This window comes from Gouania willdenowi, chromosome 19 (assembly GCF_900634775.1).
Source record: "Gouania willdenowi chromosome 19, fGouWil2.1, whole genome shotgun sequence".
NCBI lineage: Eukaryota > Metazoa > Chordata > Actinopteri > Blenniiformes > Gobiesocidae > Gouania > Gouania willdenowi.
The window spans coordinates 2,976,012-2,997,874 of NC_041062.1; the positions used below are offsets into that span (position 1 = coordinate 2,976,012).

At 37.7% G+C, this 21,863-nt stretch overlaps 3 protein-coding genes across 3 annotated transcripts; 2 read left to right on the plus strand and 1 right to left on the minus strand.

Moving 5' to 3' along the window:
* LOC114481937 (tripartite motif-containing protein 16-like protein) lies at positions 1 to 8,218 on the minus strand. The gene is made up of 6 exons (XM_028477013.1): positions 8,138 to 8,218; positions 1,114 to 1,247; positions 936 to 968; positions 753 to 815; positions 516 to 658; positions 1 to 438 (listed from the first exon to the last, which is right to left on the minus strand). Exons 2-6 carry the CDS (start codon positions 1,163 to 1,165, stop codon positions 16 to 18), a joined length of 714 nt encoding a protein of 237 aa, XP_028332814.1. The 5' UTR covers positions 1,166 to 1,247; positions 8,138 to 8,218; the 3' UTR covers positions 1 to 15.
* Positions 8,219 to 8,371: 153 nt separating this feature from the next.
* LOC114482055 (stonustoxin subunit beta-like) lies at positions 8,372 to 12,244 on the plus strand. Its single transcript, XM_028477259.1, has 5 exons — positions 8,372 to 8,677; positions 10,367 to 10,399; positions 10,750 to 10,812; positions 10,900 to 11,042; positions 11,682 to 12,244. Exons 1-5 carry the CDS (start codon positions 8,626 to 8,628, stop codon positions 12,108 to 12,110), a joined length of 720 nt encoding a protein of 239 aa, XP_028333060.1. The 5' UTR covers positions 8,372 to 8,625; the 3' UTR covers positions 12,111 to 12,244.
* A 1,988-nt stretch (positions 12,245 to 14,232) lies between these two features.
* LOC114481799 (stonustoxin subunit beta-like) lies at positions 14,233 to 16,525 on the plus strand. Its single transcript, XM_028476837.1, has 5 exons — positions 14,233 to 14,284; positions 14,799 to 14,879; positions 14,974 to 15,036; positions 15,605 to 15,744; positions 15,813 to 16,525. Exons 1-5 carry the CDS (start codon positions 14,233 to 14,235, stop codon positions 16,227 to 16,229), a joined length of 753 nt encoding a protein of 250 aa, XP_028332638.1. The 3' UTR covers positions 16,230 to 16,525.
* Positions 16,526 to 21,863: the final 5,338 nt, after the last annotated feature.

Genomic DNA, 21,863 nt, shown 5'->3' on the forward strand with positions numbered 1-21,863 from the left:
TGCACAAGCTTTGGTTCATTCTTCTTTTTTGACCAACACACATGATGACTTCTGTCCTACCCAGAAACCAGGCAGCATTCTGCCCTTGAAAGAGCTCTTAATCTGCTGCAGCAGTCGGACGTCCTTCCTGCTATCTGCTCCGTCCTCTACCTCTTCAACTGCATAGAAGTTGATGATTCCGGCTGGCTGGTCGAGGTATAATCCTATTGTGGCACACTTGGGAAAACCCGTAATTTCTTTGCTCTGGCCATTGACCCAAACCTGGTAGTTGGATCCACCCCATCCCAGACACCAGGAATGCTCATTTTCACCCAGTCCACATGGTCCATCACTTCCTCTCCTTCCTGCCCCTTCAAAAGCAACGCCAACAATCACCCACCCTGAATACTTCACCTCCCAGTAAGCCCTGAATCCCAAGACTCCTTCTTTACAAAGAACCTTGAAGAGAAGAAGAAATGCAATAAGTGTAAATCTATGAGTTAGGTATGAATGCTTGACTCTCAAACTAAACCTACCTGTGGGACATGTTCATAGCGTTCTGGTCTGTCCTGCACAGGACAAGTGACATTGTCCGTCATCCGTGATACCTTGGATCCTTCCTCTGTGATCCACAACATCTTATTTGCTGTCTTATCATCCAGGGAGAGGTTGAGCCAGTCTATAGATTGACCAACATTGCATGTGCAGGCAAATAAAACACAATTTAAAAGGTCAGTTTCTGATATCCACAAAGAAAATTAGCGGGTTTTTACGTTTTAGAAGATCAGCTCTGCAAGTCGGCTCAGGAATGTTGGGGTCGTATTCTGGGATCTTTTCTGGTTGGTGAAAAAAGTTGAGTTTTTATAGGAAAACTGTCAGAACAATAGCAGACAGAAACCCTGTGGCTATTGCTAACTAGAGCATAGAGAAAACAGATCTTTTTTGTAAAAGCTCACCAACTGGAGGAACCACGTGCTTGGATTTTTTTCCTGCAAAGACAAAGTCACATTCACTTTGAATTTGGAGCAAATCATCCAAAAACCTTCCCCTTGGTCCAGTTATTTAGGTCAGTGACAGAATCTTCAGAGTTAAGTTACAGCTGTAGCATTGAGGAGCATCAAAGAGTGTACTGACCTCTTCTACCTGCTGTAGGCACGATTCTTGTACTGGAAGCACTGGTTGGCATCCTGATTCTTGTTTGGTGTGTAGAGAGATTTCCTGGAGCTCAGCGTCTGTCAGTCGCAATGTAAACGGCTGCTTTATATACCCTGTGGAAAGGGGGCATTAAAGGTTTTAGAGGGCCCCATGAGACACCAGAGGACAACTTTAGGGAAGGTATGTAAGCATAATGGGCTTGCTAATGGGCGTGCCATTGGGTGAGCCAAGCCTGGATGTGCCCCTCAATGACACCCCCCCTTGCCCCACATCCGCAGACATAGCTTTCATTTTGTTTTTACAATTACCCTGTCATCTCCCTGGGACCAAACGCACTTGATGACTTAAGTTTCCACCACTGTCCCTTGCATACAGTAAACATCTCATGTATAAACTTAAAAAGGAAGAGACCAAATCTAAAATAAATGGTTTGTCAAAATGTACAATTCTTATTTAAATACAATAACATCAATGAAATCACTTCAAAATAAAAGTATAGATACATTTATTGAACTCAAAAACTGAGAAAATAATGCTGTTTTGGCGCCATGCATTACGTTTAATCTGATTGGTCGGCTATGACGTGATGCATTTGATTGTTGTCTAGTCATTTCATTTTTTGTCGTTTTACAATATGATTTACTACAGTAATGGTTGGGTGTAGAAATGTAACTAACTACTTTTTTTCTTTTAAAATGTTCTTAAGTACAAGTCAAATTACTGATTTAGAAATATACTCAAAAAAGTACAAGTATCCATAAAAGTAACTCAATTACAGTAACATAAGTACTTGTAATCCGTTACTTTCACCTCTGGTGTCCACTGTACCTTCAGCCACCGATACTTTGATGAAGTTGGAAAGAGTAAAAAGTTATGTTTTTAATAGTTTAGTTATACAACATTAAAGAGGAGTTGAATGAGTTCACTTGTGTTTACTTTAGTGTTCAGTGACTGTTGTCATGTTTTTTATGTAATCATTAGATTCAAGTCTTGTGCCTACTGGTAATCATGATACAGTGCAGATCTTTTAATATCAACAACAGTGACACATAAGCAAAGCTGGCATGGTATTTTTCAAACCTGCTACCCACAGGAAATCCTCATGTATTTCACAGCACACAAAGTTTTGAAATCAGGTTTCTGCCAAGGCCGTTGCTATTCTGGCGTGAAGATTAAAGCTCACTAAACACATCGTTTAGAGACAACGTGCACAGCAGGTAGTAAGACATTAACGTTGTTTATCCACTGGATTGTTTTCACCGTAGAGTTGAGATATGCGATTGATGATGAGGTGTTTGCATGAAGCAGAGATGGGCAAGTTTTATCACAGACCGTCAGAACCAAGGGCCAAGTTATGAAGATGAATGTTTAGAATGACCAATCTGAAGATTAATAAAAGACAAAAAAACAAAAGAAAACAAAAGGTTTGTGTGTTTTTGTTGTCATTTTGTATATTTCATTGTTGTTTTTGTAATAATCGTGTTTTTGGGGTCATTTTGTGTATTTTTGTTGTTGTTTTCCCTGTTTTTTGTTATCTTCTGTGTTTTTGTGTATTTCTGTTGTGATTTGATATTTCTGTGTTATTTGCTTATGTTTTCAATCACTTATTTTGTGTGGGTTTTTGAGTCAATTTGTGTTGTCGTAGTCATTTTTGTGTATTGTTGATGTGTTCTATAATCTTTCAGTTATTTTTCTGTATTTTTGTGGTCGTCCTCTGAGTTTTTTGCATAAATATTGAGTAGTTTTCTGTCATTTTGTGTGCTTTTTTTTTTTTAAGTAATTTTGTGCATTTACCTTTGGGAGCGACACAAAACTAGACAGGCAGTTGTCTATGTCTGGTATAAAATTTTGGAGATTTAGTCATATGGTTTGTGTAGTTCAGTTTTCAACTGAATATTGGCGTCCTCTTTTCAGAGTTGAACAGTCATTTTGCAGAGAAACCCATTAAAAAACTCTTTGACTTCCTCCCTTGAGTCCTTTCATTTATCTTCAAAGATCCCTGTGAGTGATCTGAGACCGTTCTGACACTGCAGTGTCAGTATGTGTGTACTCTTTAGTAAGTTAAGCTGTCGTGCCTCAGTCAGTCACCTGCTTGGTCAAGGAGGAACACTAGAAGGCCGAGCCAGCCTTGGCTTGAAGCTTGGCAGGAGGCCATGACAGTAATGTCGGAAATGCCGCTGCAGGGAGCTGATCATAAGAAGAGACTTTAGGACCAGTAGGAATGCTTTTTCTTTACCACTCACACCATGGAGCATTAAGAAATTTACAGTTGGAAATATCTATGATGTGATAATGCAGGGCACAAGTGTAGCTGGTGACCGATATGTAGATAGATCACAGTACTGTTGTATGTCGGTTAAATCTAAAATATAGCCCCATGCATGTGTGAGTGTGAGTGTTTCTAAAGGTTATCTTAAAACCTTCGTACAAGCTGCGATTTCAGTATCCTTGAAAATGTGCAAAATCAAAATAGTGCAATAAAAACTGGTAATGGAAACACCTGAAATTTAAAAAAACACTCAAATATCACTTTTTTTAACGCTTTCATGAAGAGGAATTTCAGACGCTTCATTATTGATATGTGTTGCAAAAGTCGTTATGGAAACACGCAAATACACGTCACAGAACGTGACATACATGGTCACATGACCACTGCTCTCCGAGAAAACATGGTGCGGTACGTGTAGACAGAAGAGGAGACCGGGACATTTTTTAGCATTATACTTAAAATTATTAGTGACACATTAGACGTGAAACAACAATGGAATGAGGAGTGTTCTAAGGGGGTTCTGAGCGTCTAGCTTTCTGCAGCAAAGTCTCACGAGATGAGATTTCTTGGGAGTTGCGAGATACCTGCCCAAAACAGATTTCATGGAAAGCAATTATATTTTGTCGACATTTAGAAATATCAGTTTTATTTTGCAAAAATCTGTAATGGAAACCCAGCATGTGTCTTTCCCTCTCTGCCAGGTCTAGTTTGTATCAGAGGACTAATTAAACAAATCAAACAAATCTAAAAAAACGAACATTTATCTGCAATTTTTCATTGTATTTGGTGACAGTATGTGTTCATCGAGTGATACAGGAGCTGCTCTTTAGAAACAGAAAGATTAAAAATAACTTGTCTTGGTTTCTCCATGATGAGCTAATCTTATGCCATCGCTTGTGCTTTTCTTTTCAGAGGAAGTTTTATTTTATTTTTTATTTATTTATTTTAGATTTTTAGATTTTTTATATATGTACCTTTTCTGGTCTTGTCAACCTGTTTTCTTTTGTCTATCATTGCTTGAATTTTTTTTGTCAAAATATGCTACAAATAATTTAGGATGCAGTCATCAGGTGAGACTTTAGCATTTATTTTCATGGTATTTAATCTGCTCTATGTTACAGGTGGGGGCGTGTCCCTCTCGCTCTTTCCCTCCCACCTTGGGCCTAGGCCACACCTCCACTCACCTGTTTCCCATTTCCTCGTTAGCTCTCCTATTTAACCCCTGGTGCTGGAGTATATGTGTGTCACTGTCGTGTGTGTGTGAGCCCCATTCTGAGCTCTGGCACGGCTTGTGCTCTAATAAACTGTTTCTGGGATCCAGCTTTTCATCCATGTCTTTGTCACATAAAAAATGAACTTTTTGGGGTTTTTTGAAAATGTGTTTATTGTAGTGAAATGTCTACTATTCCCTAGCAGGGGTTCAGTATTGCAGACATTCAAAAACCTTGCTGTGAAATGCATGTTACACAGGAAAATATATCGAGAATTAAAAAGATAATGTGTTTTAAACACCTATTTTTGAAAAAGTTAATTTGGTTGGCTAAATTTAAATAACAAAAAAAAAAAAGTTTTTGGGATTTAGTGACCATGGCATAATGTGGGTCCCAGTGTGTTAATTTAACTCTAAATAGAAAAGAAATTATTGAATAAGATCAGGTCTGTCCAACATGAGACATTAAATATATATTTTTGACCAGCTATTCACGACCGACTTTTGGTCCCGACCCACCAGTTTAGAATTGCTGGCCTAGAATGACCTTTTAATAAGGTAAGGGGACATGAGCTGACCCCTCACAAAACAAAAGCATATAAACATGTTAACAGAAGAGTGCTTTGAGAGTCATTCTAGTGGTTATTAAACTTATGCCACACAAAATGATTAATATCCTGTTCAAATCCACCATGAGTACAGTCATTCTCGTGAATGTTGATCAGCTGTTGTTGAGAGCCTGTCTGCAGCGATCATAATTTGTTTCTGGCTGTGTTGGCTGTAATAGACACCCTAATGATGAGAGGTATAGATGTGCATACTCACGGCCTCGAATGAACCCCCCCATGAATATCTATTCATTCATCTTTCAAAGTCTCTAATCCCAATTAGGAACGAGGGATGCTTGAACTTATCCCTGATTACAGAAGTCCTGGTTTACCCTGGGGATGGTGGCACAGACAAAAACTGTTCCTACAGTCAGTTCAGGAACCAAATAGAGGTGGGACGATACTCTGAATTCACAATATGTTACGTTAGACAAAAAAGGTCGTACCAAAAAATGTAGTTGAAAATGTAATCATGCTTTTATGTGACTGCAGACATACAGGTGCTGGTCATATATTTGGAATATCATGAAAAAGTTGATTTATTTCAGTAATTCCATTCAAAAAGTGAAACTTGTATATTATATTAATTCATTCCACACAGACTGATATATGTCAAATGTTTATTTCTTTTAATTCTGACGATTATAACTGACAACTAATGAAAATCCCAAATTCAACATCTTAGAAAATTAGAATATTACAAAAAAAAAAAAAAGATTTCAAGAAATGTTGGCCAACTGAAAAGTATGAATGTAAAAAGTATGAACAAGTACAGCACTCAATACTGACATGGCGTGGATCAGTCTGTGGATCTGCTCAGGTGTTCCGAGAGCTCAGGTTGCTCTGATAGTGGCCTTCAGCTCTTCTGCATTGTTGGGTCTCGTCTCTCACATCTTCCTCTTCACAATACCTCATAGATGTTCTATGGGGTTAAGGTCAGGCCAGTTTGCTGGCCAATCAAGAACAGGGATACCACGGTCCTTAAACCAGGTACTGGTAGTTTTGGCACTGTGTGCAGGTTCCAAGTCCTGTTGGAAAATGAAATCTGCGTCTCAATAAAGTTGGTCAGCAGCAGGAAGCATGAAGTGCTCTAAAACTTCCTGGTAGACGGCTGCGTTGACCTTGGACCTACGGAAGCACAGTGGACCAACACATGGCACCCCAAACCATCACTGACTGTAGAAACTTTACACTCCACCTCAAGCAACGTAGATTCTGTGCCTCTCCTCTCTTCCTCCAGACTCTGGGACCTTGATTCCCAAAGGACATGATAAACGTACTTTCTTCAGAGAACATAACAGTCCAGTCCTTTTTGTCTTTAGCCCAGGCGAGACGCTTCTGACGCTGTCTCTAGTTCAAGAGTGTCTTGACACAAGGAATGCGACAGCTGAAACCCACGTCTTGCAAACGTCTGTGCGTGGTGGTTCTTGAAGCACTGACTCCAGCTACAGTCCACTCTTTGTGAATCTCCCCCACATTTTTGAATGGATTTTGTTTCACAATCGTCTCCAGGGCGTGGTCATCCCTATTGCTTGTACGCTTTTTCTACCACAATCTTTTCCTTCCCTTCGCCTCACTATCAATGTACTTGGATGTGAACAGCTAGCCTCTTTAGCCATGACCTGTTGTGTCTTGCCCTCCTTGTGCAAGGTGTCAATGGTCGTCTTTTGGACAACTATCCAATCTCCATGATTGTGTAGACCTACAGAACTAGACTGGAGATCATTTAAAGGCCTTTGCAGGTGTTTTCGGTTAGTTAGCTGATTAGAGTGGGGCACCAGGTGTCTTCAATATTGAACCTCTCCACAATATTCCAATTTTCTGAGAGACTCGATTTGGGGTTTTCATTAGCTGTCAGTTAATATTAATTTAATTTGAAATATGTACGTATGTATATAAGGGATTAGGGTTTAGGGCAGGGGTATCAAACTCCTTTTAACTGAAGGGATACAGACAACCCATTTTTGACCTCAAAATCCATGTTTTTGTGAAGAAAAAAGAGCAATTTCAAACAAAATACAGAATGTTAAGAAATTAGTGAATTCTGTGGCATTATTTGTGCGAACTTTCCAGCTTTTTAAAAACAATTGTGTCTTAATATCACTGTACATAACGTATATTGTAATATACAAAAAGTTCTGTTTTTCCTATGATTTTTTACCTTAAACAAAACCTTCCTTCGAGCCGGTGTAGATTAGGATAATCAGATAATTAATCAATAATTAGACTACAAACGTATACATTATACTACAACTACATTTACTCACTGCCTAAAATCAATCAATCAACCAAAAAAACATACTTTTAATTTCAAGTTTGTTTTGTATAGTTTATTTCTTAACTTTGTTGTATATATACAAGTACATATATGAAATTATTTCTCTACAATTAATCCATTCCTAAGGAGCAGTTAGGATTAAAAGACTTGCTCATGGGCCCACTTTAATAGCCCACACATATTCCTTCAATTGATGTTCAGTACCCCCATTAGCCCTACAGGGTTGAGAGGTTCAGGGCTCCAGGTAGACAACATCCGAGACAGGTTGTCAATTAATAACAGATATTGCACTTGGACTTAAATGTTTAATTTACATTATACCCCTCTCTTTTATCCTGCTATCAAACCAAATTAAAACATGATATAGGCTGCTCTCGCTTTGATCATCAAAGGGTTGAACAAAACAAAGATATTCCAAGGTTTAAAACATAAACTTGTGAAATCTAAACCCCACCAAAGTGACTTTTTGTTCACCGAAGTATCTGATCTTTGTTAGCTTCGATCTGTATTATAAATGCTATCTTTACTTTTTACACTGCCAAGTAGTTGACGGTGTTACGTAATTGCATTTAGAATGATATCTTCAGCACCTGTTGGACTTTACACAGCTTTGACACCACCACAAACCCACAACTCACCAATGTAGATTTAAGCCTTTGCAGCTGCATATCGTGTGTGTGTGTGCGTGCATGTGTGTGTGTGTGTGTACCAGTCATCCTGTCCAGCATCAATGCATCAATTCTGTCACTGTGCAATGTGAATAGATCTAAGGCCGGGATGTCTAAGGATGGGGGGCGGGGTTTACTCGGTAACCGGGGGTGTTCCACAGACACTGGAGCATCTATCAAACCTTTTTAAGGAAAAACATACATACGCAGCTCCTGTTACAAACATCTTGCCTCCCACTCCTTTCCATTGGCAGGTTTTACCTCACGTTTTTGTCCACGCCACCGGGTACGATTTCCTCATCTCTGTCCACCATCAAAGGTATATAAGACCAGAAATGAGTTGTTATGCCATTGAACCAGCGGATTCTTAACCATAACCAAGGAAATTGGTGACATCAGACAAGGAAAGGCTCACCACAGCGGCTTTTACCACTTAGCCCAAAACTGAAGCCGATTTCATGATGCCTACTACCAACAGAATCATTTCTGACACTCAGAAATCAGATAAAGGTGACGTTTCTTTTTACATTTTGCAAATTTCAAAATTATTTTGGTTTAACACTGACTGCATTCCTTTGAAAAATGTTTTTCACTGTGATTATTTGAATTTTAAGAATTTATCTCATGCTCTGCTTTATAAAAATGTTTGTCCTGAAAGTTTAGCATTAACACTTGTGCTTTGTAATGTAAAAAAAAACACATCTGCAGCAGTAAAAATGATATATCATATTGAAGTTTGACTCAGGTTTATGTCTGTGTGGAAATCTCAATAATTCACTGTGTGATTTCATGCTTGTCCTTAGGAGCAGTATGTGTTTTATTAGATGTGAGGGCAGGTCAGCAAGTGTCAGCTTTAGTCAGTCTGAGAACCGAGGTGAACCCAAAGAAACCCATGAGATAATCTGCAGCAAAGATTTAAAAAAAAAAAAGTCTGAATTTTATCCATCCTTTACAGAAAAGAATGAAAGTTTATATCATTCCTTTTCTGATCTTTTCAAATATCAAGTTCATATAGACAGTGTCACAGTTCAAGTGGGGACACAAAAATTAAAATTTAAAATTCTCATATCTTTGCTCAAACCAATCGTGACTTAACTAACTAGCCTGAGATGGTTTGGGTTCTCTAAACTTAAATATTCTGTGGTGTCGGGTTGTGATGAGGCTAGACAAAGCAGTTATTTTCATCACCTTGTGCTATTCAAGGACAGGCGGCTAAGCATTCTTCAGCCTTACTCAGCTCTTAGTTTGACATAGAGATCAGTTGTAGCTCATTTAGACATTGCATGACTATTATGTAATGAAAAGACAGAGAATATTGCTTATTAATCCTTTTTTTTAATTTATATACATATATATATATATATATATATATATATATATATATACTAACGTTGTGGTTTCTGGCTCAAACAAGGATAAATCGTGTGTCCTTGTTTGATGCGTGAATGAAACAAGTAGTTTGTTTTGGAGGTGTTGTTGCTTGTCGGTATAAATAAAACACATCACTTATGTTAGTCAATGTTGACATTTTAATTCTACAAGGATTATGTGTCTCTTCATCGTGATCCACATCCTCAACAAAAAACCAAAGCCTGCATAGTTACACATGACACCAAAGTATTGCTTACAGAGTTGGCACTCTTGCCAACGCTGGCATGCAACAAGTATTCATCATTTAGGACTCAAAGAAAAGTTTTGTGATGGTGTTTTTACTGCTTTTGAACCTTTTTGTAAAAAATCTAAAAGCTAGCAGGTAAATGTCATCATGAGTCTTGGAAGTTTTAGATGACTTTACGAAGAAATTTGCGTTATTTTCCCATATCGGCTTATCATTACATCAGCTTATCAGATTTGTACAAAGATATCACGTCTCTCCTTCCATCTGATAATCTTCTCCTAGCTTAACACCGCTCTGGAGTCCAGTGTGAATGGGGCCAGTCAGACATCATGTGAGGTGGCCGGGTAATACCGAACGCCTGGTATGATTCATCCACTGGCTCCAGCGAGCACTGCTCCCTGATGTGATGCCGACAGAGGCAGATGGTTTTCTAATTATATGCCGTTTTGCCGAAGCTCACTTCATCACCTCATGAGATAGACTGGACTCTCATCGCAGCATGAATTATTTATTAAAAAAAAGGCAGATATGTTGAACAGCAGTGGTCTCATGTTCATTCTTTTTTCTTTTGTTTTTTTTAGCAAAGAAAGCCAAAGCTGTGGATGTACTAGAAGGTAAAATAAATCACTTTATAGCATGTCTGATAGGAATTTATTGTATTTTAATTGATTTTTTTTAGCTTCTATGCACATGATTCTGATTGTAATGAAGGGTAAGGAAAAGGAGAATATAAAAGAGAGGGCAATGTTATACCTTGAGGTGAGGAGGAAGGAAACAGGGAAGAGGGAGTCGGGGTAGGAAAATGGAAGGGGTGGGGAATAGTTGAGAGTGCAATGTGATGTAATAGTTGTGCATATTGTGTTGTGTAATCAGTTCATCCAGTCTGGTTACAAGTGTGGAGAAATGGAAGTGGGTGAATTTGTTGTATTTTTAAAAAGAAATCTAATATCCGTCCTCTTCCCAGAGAGGGCCAAAGCTTACGTCCCCAACATCCCTGAACCCACATGCAGAGCAGATCTCGTCAAACGTAAAATATATATATATATAAACACATTTATGAGTTTAGTTTTTTGGAAAATATGTCTCTAACTGCTTGTTGTGCTTTTTTACGCAGACTGGATTAATCTGACCTTTGATGACAAGACGGCCAATAAGGTGCTGTGGATTACAGAAGGCGGCGCCAAAGTGGCCCGAATGACTGATGACCTTACATGTCCTGTCTTGGACCGCGCAGAGAGATATGAGTATTCGCCACAGGTAGGCCATAATATTATTAGTGGCAATGACATGGCAGGTGGAGTCTTATGTGATGGTGAAAGATAAGAATTCGTTTTCAGTTTCAAAGGTCCCCTGAGTTTATTTGGCTCGTGGACCAACTCACTGAGTTGCTAATGAGCGAAAGCAAGTTTCCCTGGTTGCAGATCCCATAAATCAAAAACAACGCAATTCCATTGACAGTATTGGCTCTACACGTCTCCGCACTCCACGCTTTCGGGACCCGATACTGTTTCCATTGAGCACCAACCTGACACACGAAACTGCCAGACTCCACGGATGGCACTTTTTTGCTGCCATCCTCACAAGATTGCCAACAAAAATCAATGGTGGCCAAATGCGTCCTCTCTGAGTTGATGACTCTATGCTGTGATGATTCTCAGACTCAGTCAGTGTCTGCTTTGTGCCTACGTCACATTTTCAGACCAGGGCTGCTTTTTTTTGGAACTTCAACAAAGGAGATACTAAAAAAAGCAGCACCAGGTACCACAGAGGAGGTACTTTTTCCCAGTGGAAACGCGCAAAAAGAGAGTAAAGCCGAGTAGAGCCGATACCGCCAGTGGAAACGCACCAAAAGTTACAGTCGAATATATGTATTTTTTCTCATTCATGTTCTCAAAGGTTCTTTGCAAAGAAGGCATCCTGGGATTCCGAGCGTACTGGGAGGTGGATTACACCGGGTGGGTTATCGTTGGAGTGGCGTATGAAAAAGCAGGAAGGAGAAACATCGAGGGTTCCTGTGGTCTGGGTGAAAACGAGGAGTCCTGGGCTCTGGGATGGTCCGGCTCCAGCTACAATTTCTGGCACAACGGCGAAAGCGAAGAGATCAAGAACTTGCCGAGATGCCCCACGATCGGCGTGTACCTCGACCAGCCGGCCGGCATCCTGAAATTCTACGGTGTGATGGAGAAAACGGAGGGAGACGAGGCTTCAGAGGGAAAGGAAGTCACACTTTTACAAGAAATTAGAAGCACTTTTCACCAGAAGATAATACCAGGGTTGTGGATGGGGCCCCATTCTCACTGTATGGTCCTAAAAATGGAGGAATAACTACTGACTTAGCATTTAATGAGCTTAACTGAAAGTCAGTAGCTGGAGTTGAAGTGATGCTTATTTGTACCTTCATGTTATATTAACACATTGGAACTATAACTTATGCATACAAACATACATAACATAAAGTTGAAGATATAAACAAGTGTGTCCTCTGTAATGAGAATCCAATACTAACCTTATAGACATGTACAATAATACATTTAAACCATAGCACTCATATTCATTGTATACAGTATCTGCACAGGATTTTTTATGTTTGTAGAAATGGAGCAAAGTACAATCAGGTTTGAATTCAGTGAAGTTCACCACAGACCCTCAATATTTCTCTGACTTTCCTGAGCTCACCGGACCACTTGAGGTGTACACTGATGCATATGTATATACAGTATATATATTCCTCCTTTAATGTAGTTTGCAAAGTTGTAAACAGTGATGTAGTTTGTTTGTATGTGTGTACACAAACTGTTATAAATGAAATAAAGTTATGTAAAACCAACTGGATTTGTTCTTATTATTTTGAATATGAACACATAATGGAAAAGTGGAAACATAAAGAGTTTGGTTCTGTAAGAATAAGAAAGGATATGGTCGTGGTTCAGCGTGGATCCTCCCTGTATTCACACACGTGTCCATACACCTGCTGTGAACAGGGTCAGTATGGGAACCATCAACCATCAGGTCCCACAGAGTCAAGCTGCAGAGGAAAAGAAGCATCAGATCTGTGTAAATATAACACTAGAGCTCTGGATAAAAAGCTTTCTCTCTCATTACTCAATATTCTAGAAAACAATAAATGAGATATTACCATTTTATGCTAGCGATGTCGCGTCTGTTAAACCATTAATGCTAATCAGGTGTTAGCATCAACTGCAGAATACAAGCCTCAGGCAGAGTTGGGGTCAATTATAATTGCATAATTGATGAGTTTAGATAATTTACTTTGTAATTGTAATTGACATGAAAATTCTATAAAAAAATGTCAATTATAATTAACGCAACACTGGGGAACCATGTTGCAGTTTTATATGTACAGTTCTACACATATGTAGTTAACAAAGATTAAAATATGTTTCATATCAAGCTTTCCTACGTTTTACCATTAGAAAAAATAAATACATCTAGGGGTATAGTGACACAAAAAGGGCCTAAAATATTAAAACTTATATTTTCATTGATTAGGAAGCCTAACAAGGTTAACCAATAGATAGGAAATAAATTAGATGATAGATTTTTGTTTTTATTGTATTTTACAGCTGATTTAGGACCCGTTAGCATTAGAGATGCTAACAGGAAGCTAACACTAGAGGAAAGTTAACTTGTATTAGGTTATTTATTTCAGGCTCAGTAATTGTGATTAATTAATTGCACTTCAGCAATTGAGAACATAATTACAATTGTGGGTTTTTAATGTGTTTTTGGAGTCATTTTGTGCATTTCATTTACTATTTTTGTGTTTGTTTTTGTTTTGTGAGTTTTTGGGCTCATTTTCTGTATTTTATTAGGGTTTTTAATTTTGTGTATTTATTAGTATTTATTTATTTTTATTTTGTGAGTTTTGGAATCATTTTGTGTCGTTGCTTTGGTGGCCACTCAAAATTAGACCAATGGCCGCATGTGGCCTTTGGGCCTTCAGTTGCCCATGTCTGATTTACAGTATGTATGGATTCTGCATCATTTCAATGTGTTTGACTTTTTAAAGTAGGCCTAAATGTCTGAAATACTTAGAGCAGCTGCCTGTCAATTTATGGGATATGGATTTCCAATGTTTTTCTTTAGCTTTGTCATCCGTTCCAACTTTGCTAACTTATTTGAATTCATTACTTTCTCCTGTTCGACATGTGGTGACAACATTGACAAGACCAGTTTCTGATCCGTTTAGTCAAGTTTAAAATCCTCACTGGACTCGTTGAAGTATCTGTAGGATCATATACTGTAGCTGTGACTGTCTCACATGCATCCATGTGTGTCACTGGAAAGTAGACGCCGCCACTGACATCGTCTCATTCTGACGCTCGACCTCCACGAGGGTATAAAAGCCAAGTGGCTGAGAAACGTTTGGCACCGTTTGGAAAATTTTGAAAAGTCTGAACGTGGGATATTATCACGAAGCCTAACCATGCCAACGATACCCAATCCTGCAATAATCCTCTCTGAGACCAGAAAACCAGGTACTGACTTTATCTATCTGTATGTAAAGATAAAAAGTATATTGGATTAAATAATCCAGGGGTTACATGTATTGGCTGTGTTTTTTTTTTTTTTTTTTTTTTAATACCACGTTATTTACATGCAATCAAAACCCCATGAGGATATTGAGTTTTAGCTCAAATTCAATAAACAAACAGCAACTCAATCTGAGTTTACTCACTTTTGAAAATGTTGCAACTTTTTTGTAATTTTTAGTATGGGATAGAAAAACTTTAGTTGACACAAGCTTTATTTTTTGGGGAATTCCTATATAGGGATAACAAATTAAGATGCAAATTCAAGAATTTTTAACTGCTGCAAAACAGCAATAAACTTACCATTATTATCACTGATATAAGTATGATCTTTTTAATCAGTATACATATTTTTTTTATATACAGTACATATATATATATGATTGAAATAAAGTGTATTTATAAAGGTGTGGCATTTTATGGCAAGTTTGTCAGTTATTATGTGTCTGTGTGATATGAGTTGGTACTTGTTTTTTATACTTGGTTTTCTCAATTCTAGGGAAGAAAATCAAGCCTAACATCAATGGAGATGCAAATCAAGGTGCGGAAATCTAAAGTGCGTGTGCAAAGATACAAACAATCTTTTTTTTTTTTTTCCAGTTCAATTAAATAATTTTTTTTGTTTTGTTTTTCAGAAAAAGTTACATTGTATGTGCCAGATATTCAAGAACCAACAACAAGAGCAGATCTCATAAAATGTAAGTACACAGTTAATCCTGGACATGCGTTGACCGTCCCTCCCTTACCACACACGCACGCAGTTTACATTTTATACTGTGCAATATTTATATTTTCATATTTCTGCTATAGTTCACTTCATACTGTGCAATATTTATATTTTCATATTTCTACTATAGTTTACTTCATACTGTGTAATATTTTTATTTAATATTTTTGCAATAGTTTACATTTTGTACTGTCCAATATTAATATTTTTATATTTCTGCAATAATTTACATTTCATATTGTGCAATATTTATACTTTTATATTTCTGCAATAGTTTACATTTCGTTCTGTGCAATATTTATATTTTTATATTTCTGCAATAGTTTACATTTCGTTCTGTGCAATATTAATATTTTTATATTTCTGAAATATTTTACTTCATACTGATAATATTTATACTTTTATATTTCTGCAATATCTATTCATAATTTACTATATTGCTACCTGGAAGGCATTCTGATTGTGATCATGGATAAGGTTTATTTATTTAATTATATTTAAAAAAAAAAATTATTTCATTCATTCATCCATGTTTGCAGACTGGTTGAATTTGTCTCTGGATGGTAAGACTGCCAACAGGATGTTGTGGATTTCTGACGGGGGATCAAAGGTGTGTCGTAGACTTCAGGAGGTTTGTCCTGTCCTGGATGGACCAGAGAGATACGACTACTCACCACAGGTGGGTCTGAAAGTTCCACACAAACAAGTATCCTACATGTGTTTTGTTTGTCTGTGCTTTCTTTAAAGGTTTTATGCAAAGAGGGAGTTTGGAACACGAGGGCCTACTGGGAAGTCCATTACTCTGGATGGGTTGTAATTGGAGCCACGTACGAAGGCGCAGCAAGGAGGGCGAATTCCGGACCGAGTGGTCTCGGAGAAAACGAGGAGTCGTGGGGTCTGTGTTGGTCGGGAACACGTTACCAAATCTGGTTCAATGGTTCAAGTAAAGACATACAAGATGTACCATATAGCTCGACCATTGGGGTTTACATCGACCAGCCTGCAGGGCTGATCAACTTTTATGCCGTTAGTGGCGAGGGGGAGGGGGCAGGGAAAGAGGTGAGGCTTTTGTATAAAGTGAAAACCAGCATTGGGAAGAAGATTCTCCCAGGTTTCTGGATGGGAATTCAATCGTCATGCACCTTAGTGAAGAAAGAGGAATGAGCTAATACTGTGGCATAAACATTTGTGATGATGAGTTATTTACTGCAATGAACGTTAGAATGCTTTACATTAATTCTGTTACGTAATCATCACCTGTGTGCTGGGGTAGAATGGGACAAACAATTCCATCCTGGCATTTTTTATCCAAACCATTATCAGAGACAATGTAGAAACCGTTATTAAGTCAGTGATTCTCAACATGTGGCTCCTTAATTTTCATTATTATTCCCCAATTAAACATTAAAAGGGGAAACTTTTTGACCCCCTTTTTTACTTTGGCCATTTTGCAACTTCCTTTGTCCCACTTTTGCCCCTTTTGACACTTTTTTCAGACTTCATTTTGCCAATGAATATCTTTTTGTCACATCTTTTCTCCATTTTTGCAAGTTCTTTTTGGCACGTTTATCCTATTTTTGTCCTTTCTTTAATTTTTTTGGCCACTTTTCATCCAAATAAGCTAACTTTTACCCAATAAATAACACTTGTTTCCTTTTTCCCCTACAGTTGAGTTCTTTTTGTTCCACATTATTGCTTTTTTTTATTATTGTTTGCAACATTTTGCCCATTTAAGTTACCCTTTGTCATTACATACCACCTGGTTTCTCTTTATTTGTCCATTTTTTTTGCCACTGCTTTTGTCCCATTTTACTCACTTTTCTCTCTTTTCTTACCACATTCTTGCCACTTTTGGACCATTTTTGACCACCCGTTACCATGTCTGCCTCCACTCGCTCTTTAAAAGAAAAAAGTAGGGGACTGGACCGGCCCACTTCGGGTCGACGGCCCCCCAGGGCTTATACAGTCTAATGAGTGATGGCCTTTGAGTGAAGCTGAGACAAGGTTGCACAAATTATGTCAATAGCTGTCAATGTAGATCCCCAATGGATTTGGAGGCCCAACGCAGGAGGAGAAGAGACGACTCCCCGCTGGGTCAGTGCGGTTCACTTTGATATGTGAGGCTACGGCTTGACTGACAGGTGGGCCGTGATCCCGCCTCCCTCACACACAATGTGTTTTAAACACAAAACATGTGCTGTAGCTGCCCATGTGACCTGATTCAGACAAGCACTGAGAGGAGAGACCCTGAGACCACGTGGACCATTAAACATGTGCTACATTTATACAATAACGTGTTCCTATAGGAAGACAGTTATGAGCCTCATTAATGTTAGTCAACAGATCATAATGTGAATATAAAAGAGGAGAGAAATTTATGTATTTGTATGAGAATGTTTTTCAAATAAAATTTGACTTTTTATGTTTTTATATAACTGTGTGTTTGTCATTATTATGGTATACGTGCACCTTGGCTGTATTATTATAGCTGGATTATGGCCATAATGATGTTTTGGCATATAATGTCTCATACATTATTGATTTGATTTGATTTATTTTTATTTCGAACATAAACACATACATTTTGCTGAGATCATTAATTCGCGACCCCCTTTTTTTTTAAGAGTACAACCAACCAAAAATAGTTGTTGAAAATCAATATATTTTCCTGTGCAACAACCATTTCACAGCATGCCTGTCAAAAGAAAAGTTTATTTCAAAATAAAAGACAAGTCCAACATAGATACATTAAGTATATTTTTTTGATTTTTGACCAGCTGTCCGCGAGCCACCAGTTGAGAATCGCTGATGTAGAGTACATACCATAATGAAAAAAATAAAAATTAAAAACAGAATTAAAAACACAAGCTAAATAAACTAATTACCAAATCCTAAATAAAGCCTGTTACATCTTCGAGTAACTATAAACTTATTTAATCCTATCCCTTTTGATATCCAGTACAATCTACTCATCTAATGATAATCTTTAAGGCCTCAAAATATATGTAATATCCAGCATAAATGAATCATGATCTTTACTTTCACCCCTAATTCAAGAGGCAGCTGTTTTATGAAAGAACAAATCAAATCACATAAATTATGTTGTTGGTATTGTCTATTGAAGAGGTTTAGCAAAAGGTTTGGGAATGTGCCTTTACAAATGATACTATATTTGTATTCTACAGATACTGTATATGCAGAATATGCACTCTACTTTGCATGCTGACCTAGAAATAGGACGTGTTACATGAAAAAGTTTAATAGTCAAACTCTCAAGTGTCACAGTGGAGAATAAAGGTGAACAGAATGACCTTCAACATGGATTTACAGGTGTGCAATAAATAAGTATTGATACCACATTGCATTATTTATGTCCATCTCAGACAAAAGTCTACAATTATCATGCTACATCATCCAGATAATTGGGCAATAATTTTGTGTAAAAAGCATGAAAGTTGGTATCCAGGTTAGTATTGAAGGCCAAAGCTGAGGATTTCAGTGTAAAGTTGAAGGAAGGTGGTTTTAAAAAGTCAAAATCCACGCGTAACACGCCATGTAATAAAGCTCAAATCATGTCAAAACTTGCTCACTGAACTTTATTTTTCTTTATGTCACGTATCTGCAACTGATAACTGTTGTTCATAATCTGCTATAAAGATTTAAAGATGTTCTGAAGGCGAAACAAGCGGTTCAAATCAATACCAGTTGGAAAATGTAGAGGCACCAGTAATGTATTAGTTTATAAGTTACTTTTAAAATCATTCAATATGCAGATGATCACATAGTTTTTTAGACAAGACGACTCAATGATTTACTGTGATACACTTAAAAATATATTTTGATGAAGCAAACAAATGTATGTTCAGTGTCTTTCTATACATTGCAATGCTAGGATGGCATGTGATTTATGCAGTGTTGAGTGTATGTGAGAATTTACAGTCATCGAGCTGTACACTTAAATCTAAGTCACACATGTCAAACTTCCCTCGAGGAGCAAAGCAAACAAAACTGGAGAGGACGATCTATGAATAATCACACGCACAGTGCTACTGCCCTACATGTTGGTCTATGTATACGAGCGATTATGCTAAGTATGTGTTTGAGCAGTAACTCAAAGCCGGTGCGCCCCAGGGTATGAGGTATATAAGTGACACATGTAGCGTGACATATAGGTGTGAGTGGATGAGGGGATGTGCTGCTCTGTGCAAAGGTCATACAAACATGACAAGTATTAACCTATAGCTTAAAAGTGTGCAGGAGTGGAATTAGAACTTCATCAAATGTTGCTCATAAGAATCATATATATAGTTCTAACTTCCCATGACTAGGGCTGTCACTTTAACTGTAATTAATTACCTAGGCAAGACCTAGTCACAAGGCGTCATTGAAAAGTGAAAAAAGTGTAAAAAATAACAACCTGTATTTGGATTTGTTGACAAGTTTGTTGTTTTTATTCATTAAAATGAAAGTAATCATATGGGAAAAAAAGAAGACTGACCTTGACCTTAAATGTCACCTTGAGCGAAGGTCAAGGTCACACATTGGAAGGAAATGTTGTTCAATGGTACCAGTCTGAGCACTGGATCTCAATTTGTGGCCAAGTTATCGGAAAAAAAAGTATATTTTTGTTTGTTTTGTGATGTCACTTTGACACCTACTGATCTTTTTACTGGTAGGTCGTACAGCTTCGGTCCAATGAATTAAAATTCTCCACTTGAGATGAGCTTTTCATAAATGTAAGCATCAAACTTGTACAATAAATATTTGTAGAGATATGGAAAATATTGGTTTTTGACACTTGATGCGACATTGACTTTGACCATGACATTTTAGCTCCAAAAAAGGTCTACTGCACATACATGACATTGCCCCTATGAGATGACATACGTGCCATTAGTGCTGCATTAATAGCCGAGGAGGAGTTCCAGGACGAAAATAATAATAAAAAGAACTCCTACGATAACAATTTATCACTTTCAATGGCCAAATAAATGATGCACATGCTGCAATACAAGACAGAAGACTGCAGAGCTTCTCTGAGCTTCGTTTGCCTTGATTTTGGCTTAAACGAAAACACCGGATAGAAAACACAAGTCTAGTTTTGTGAAAATCGAGCAAGAAAGAGTTTGCCGACGACCGGAGCTTTGCAGCCCCCCTTGGCACCTCAATGCTAAACATGTAGCAGCTAGCATGGACAGCTAGTGCAGACACTCGGACAGTGCTAACTGCAACATGCTCCGAGCATGCCGTGTTGCAAAAACTGGACTAGATGACAGGGTTCAGAGCCAAAATGAATAATTCCTGTTTTATATCATTTGTAAGAGATTGACATGAGTACACGTCAATATTTATCCTGATGGTCAAAACTAAAGGAGCAGCAGCCGTTGGGACTAATGTAAATAATAAATTACTTCACAAAGACACTTTGTTGTATATTATTCTTTTGATCTGCCACAATAATGTCATTTAAATGAAAATACCTCAAGTTGAGGGCGTTTCACATCAACAGGTGTATGTGAACGTCAGTCACTGAATTACATCTACTCAAAGTATACCCTTCATATGATTCCCATCTGCTCCAACATGTTCCCACGGATGACATTCAGAACTTATTTATTCTCACACTTTTTGTCCAAACACATTGTGAGAATACAGATGTGGGCCCCAAAATTAGATGTAGAAAAAGAAACATTCATTTTTCCTAATGGGTGATTAAGCGTTCCAAACCAGCAAGAATGAGCCCACACACACATTTCTCTCTATTGTCTCGAACAGACTGTGTGCATCATTGTTTTTTTGCTTTATTCTCCTTGGGGTAGACATAAAAGCATGTCCACATTTACGTTTGTTCTTATTAGAATAAATGTACAACATTGAATAGCCTACAAGGACCACAGGACAATGACACAGTGGTAAATGTACTAACAAATAGCATCATCTCCTGGACATTCACTGTCATTACACGTGAATAACAATAAGGATAAGATTATTATAGACTGGTATTCTTATTTCACCTGCTCCTGTTTAATAAAAATGATCCATGTTAATACAATCATTTACTAAATCAATTTGTCAATGTTTCAAAAGTACATTTTCCACAGCTTTTATGTAAGGTTCAAGGTTTTTTATTGTCATTTTCAATGTAATTTGTGTATACAGTAAAAGAAATGTTAATTTCAGCCCACCACATCCTCTTGTTGGGCTCGCAGGAACATTTTGTTTAATGTAGAAATTACCATATAAATCCCTATTTGCACAGGATTATACCTAGAGACCACATACCATTTGTAATAATTGCGGAGAATATCTGTGATGTTAATCCCGTGCGAGTCAGCAATGTCAGTGATATGTAAAGTAAAAATTCCCACCTACTATATTTTGCTGAACTCCGAGGTCCTGTGATGATGCTAATCCAATACGAAAAGGCGTCTTTGTGATTTGGACAGAAATCTGATGCGTGATTACGTGTTGTTTTGTTTCCAGGATGCATGTTTATTTATTTTTGGTAAATTTTAAAGTTTTTTTCCCCGCGTCCAGTGCCTATTTCTTTTCTTAGCGGCCGTCATGTTAAAAACAATGTGAGCGAATGTTACGCAGTCCGCAGCGCGTTGACATCAAATCCGGGAGATGTCCGTACATTTTTGCCAAATCTCAGGCTTCAGTTATCCTGTGCGAATGTAACACATAAAAATCGGCCATTGGGGGGTCATTTATTCATTACATGGGGTCCCCACTTATCCTGTGCGAATAAGGCTATAAGTTAGATAAAATACAATAGGGGTTGCAAAACTACATTTT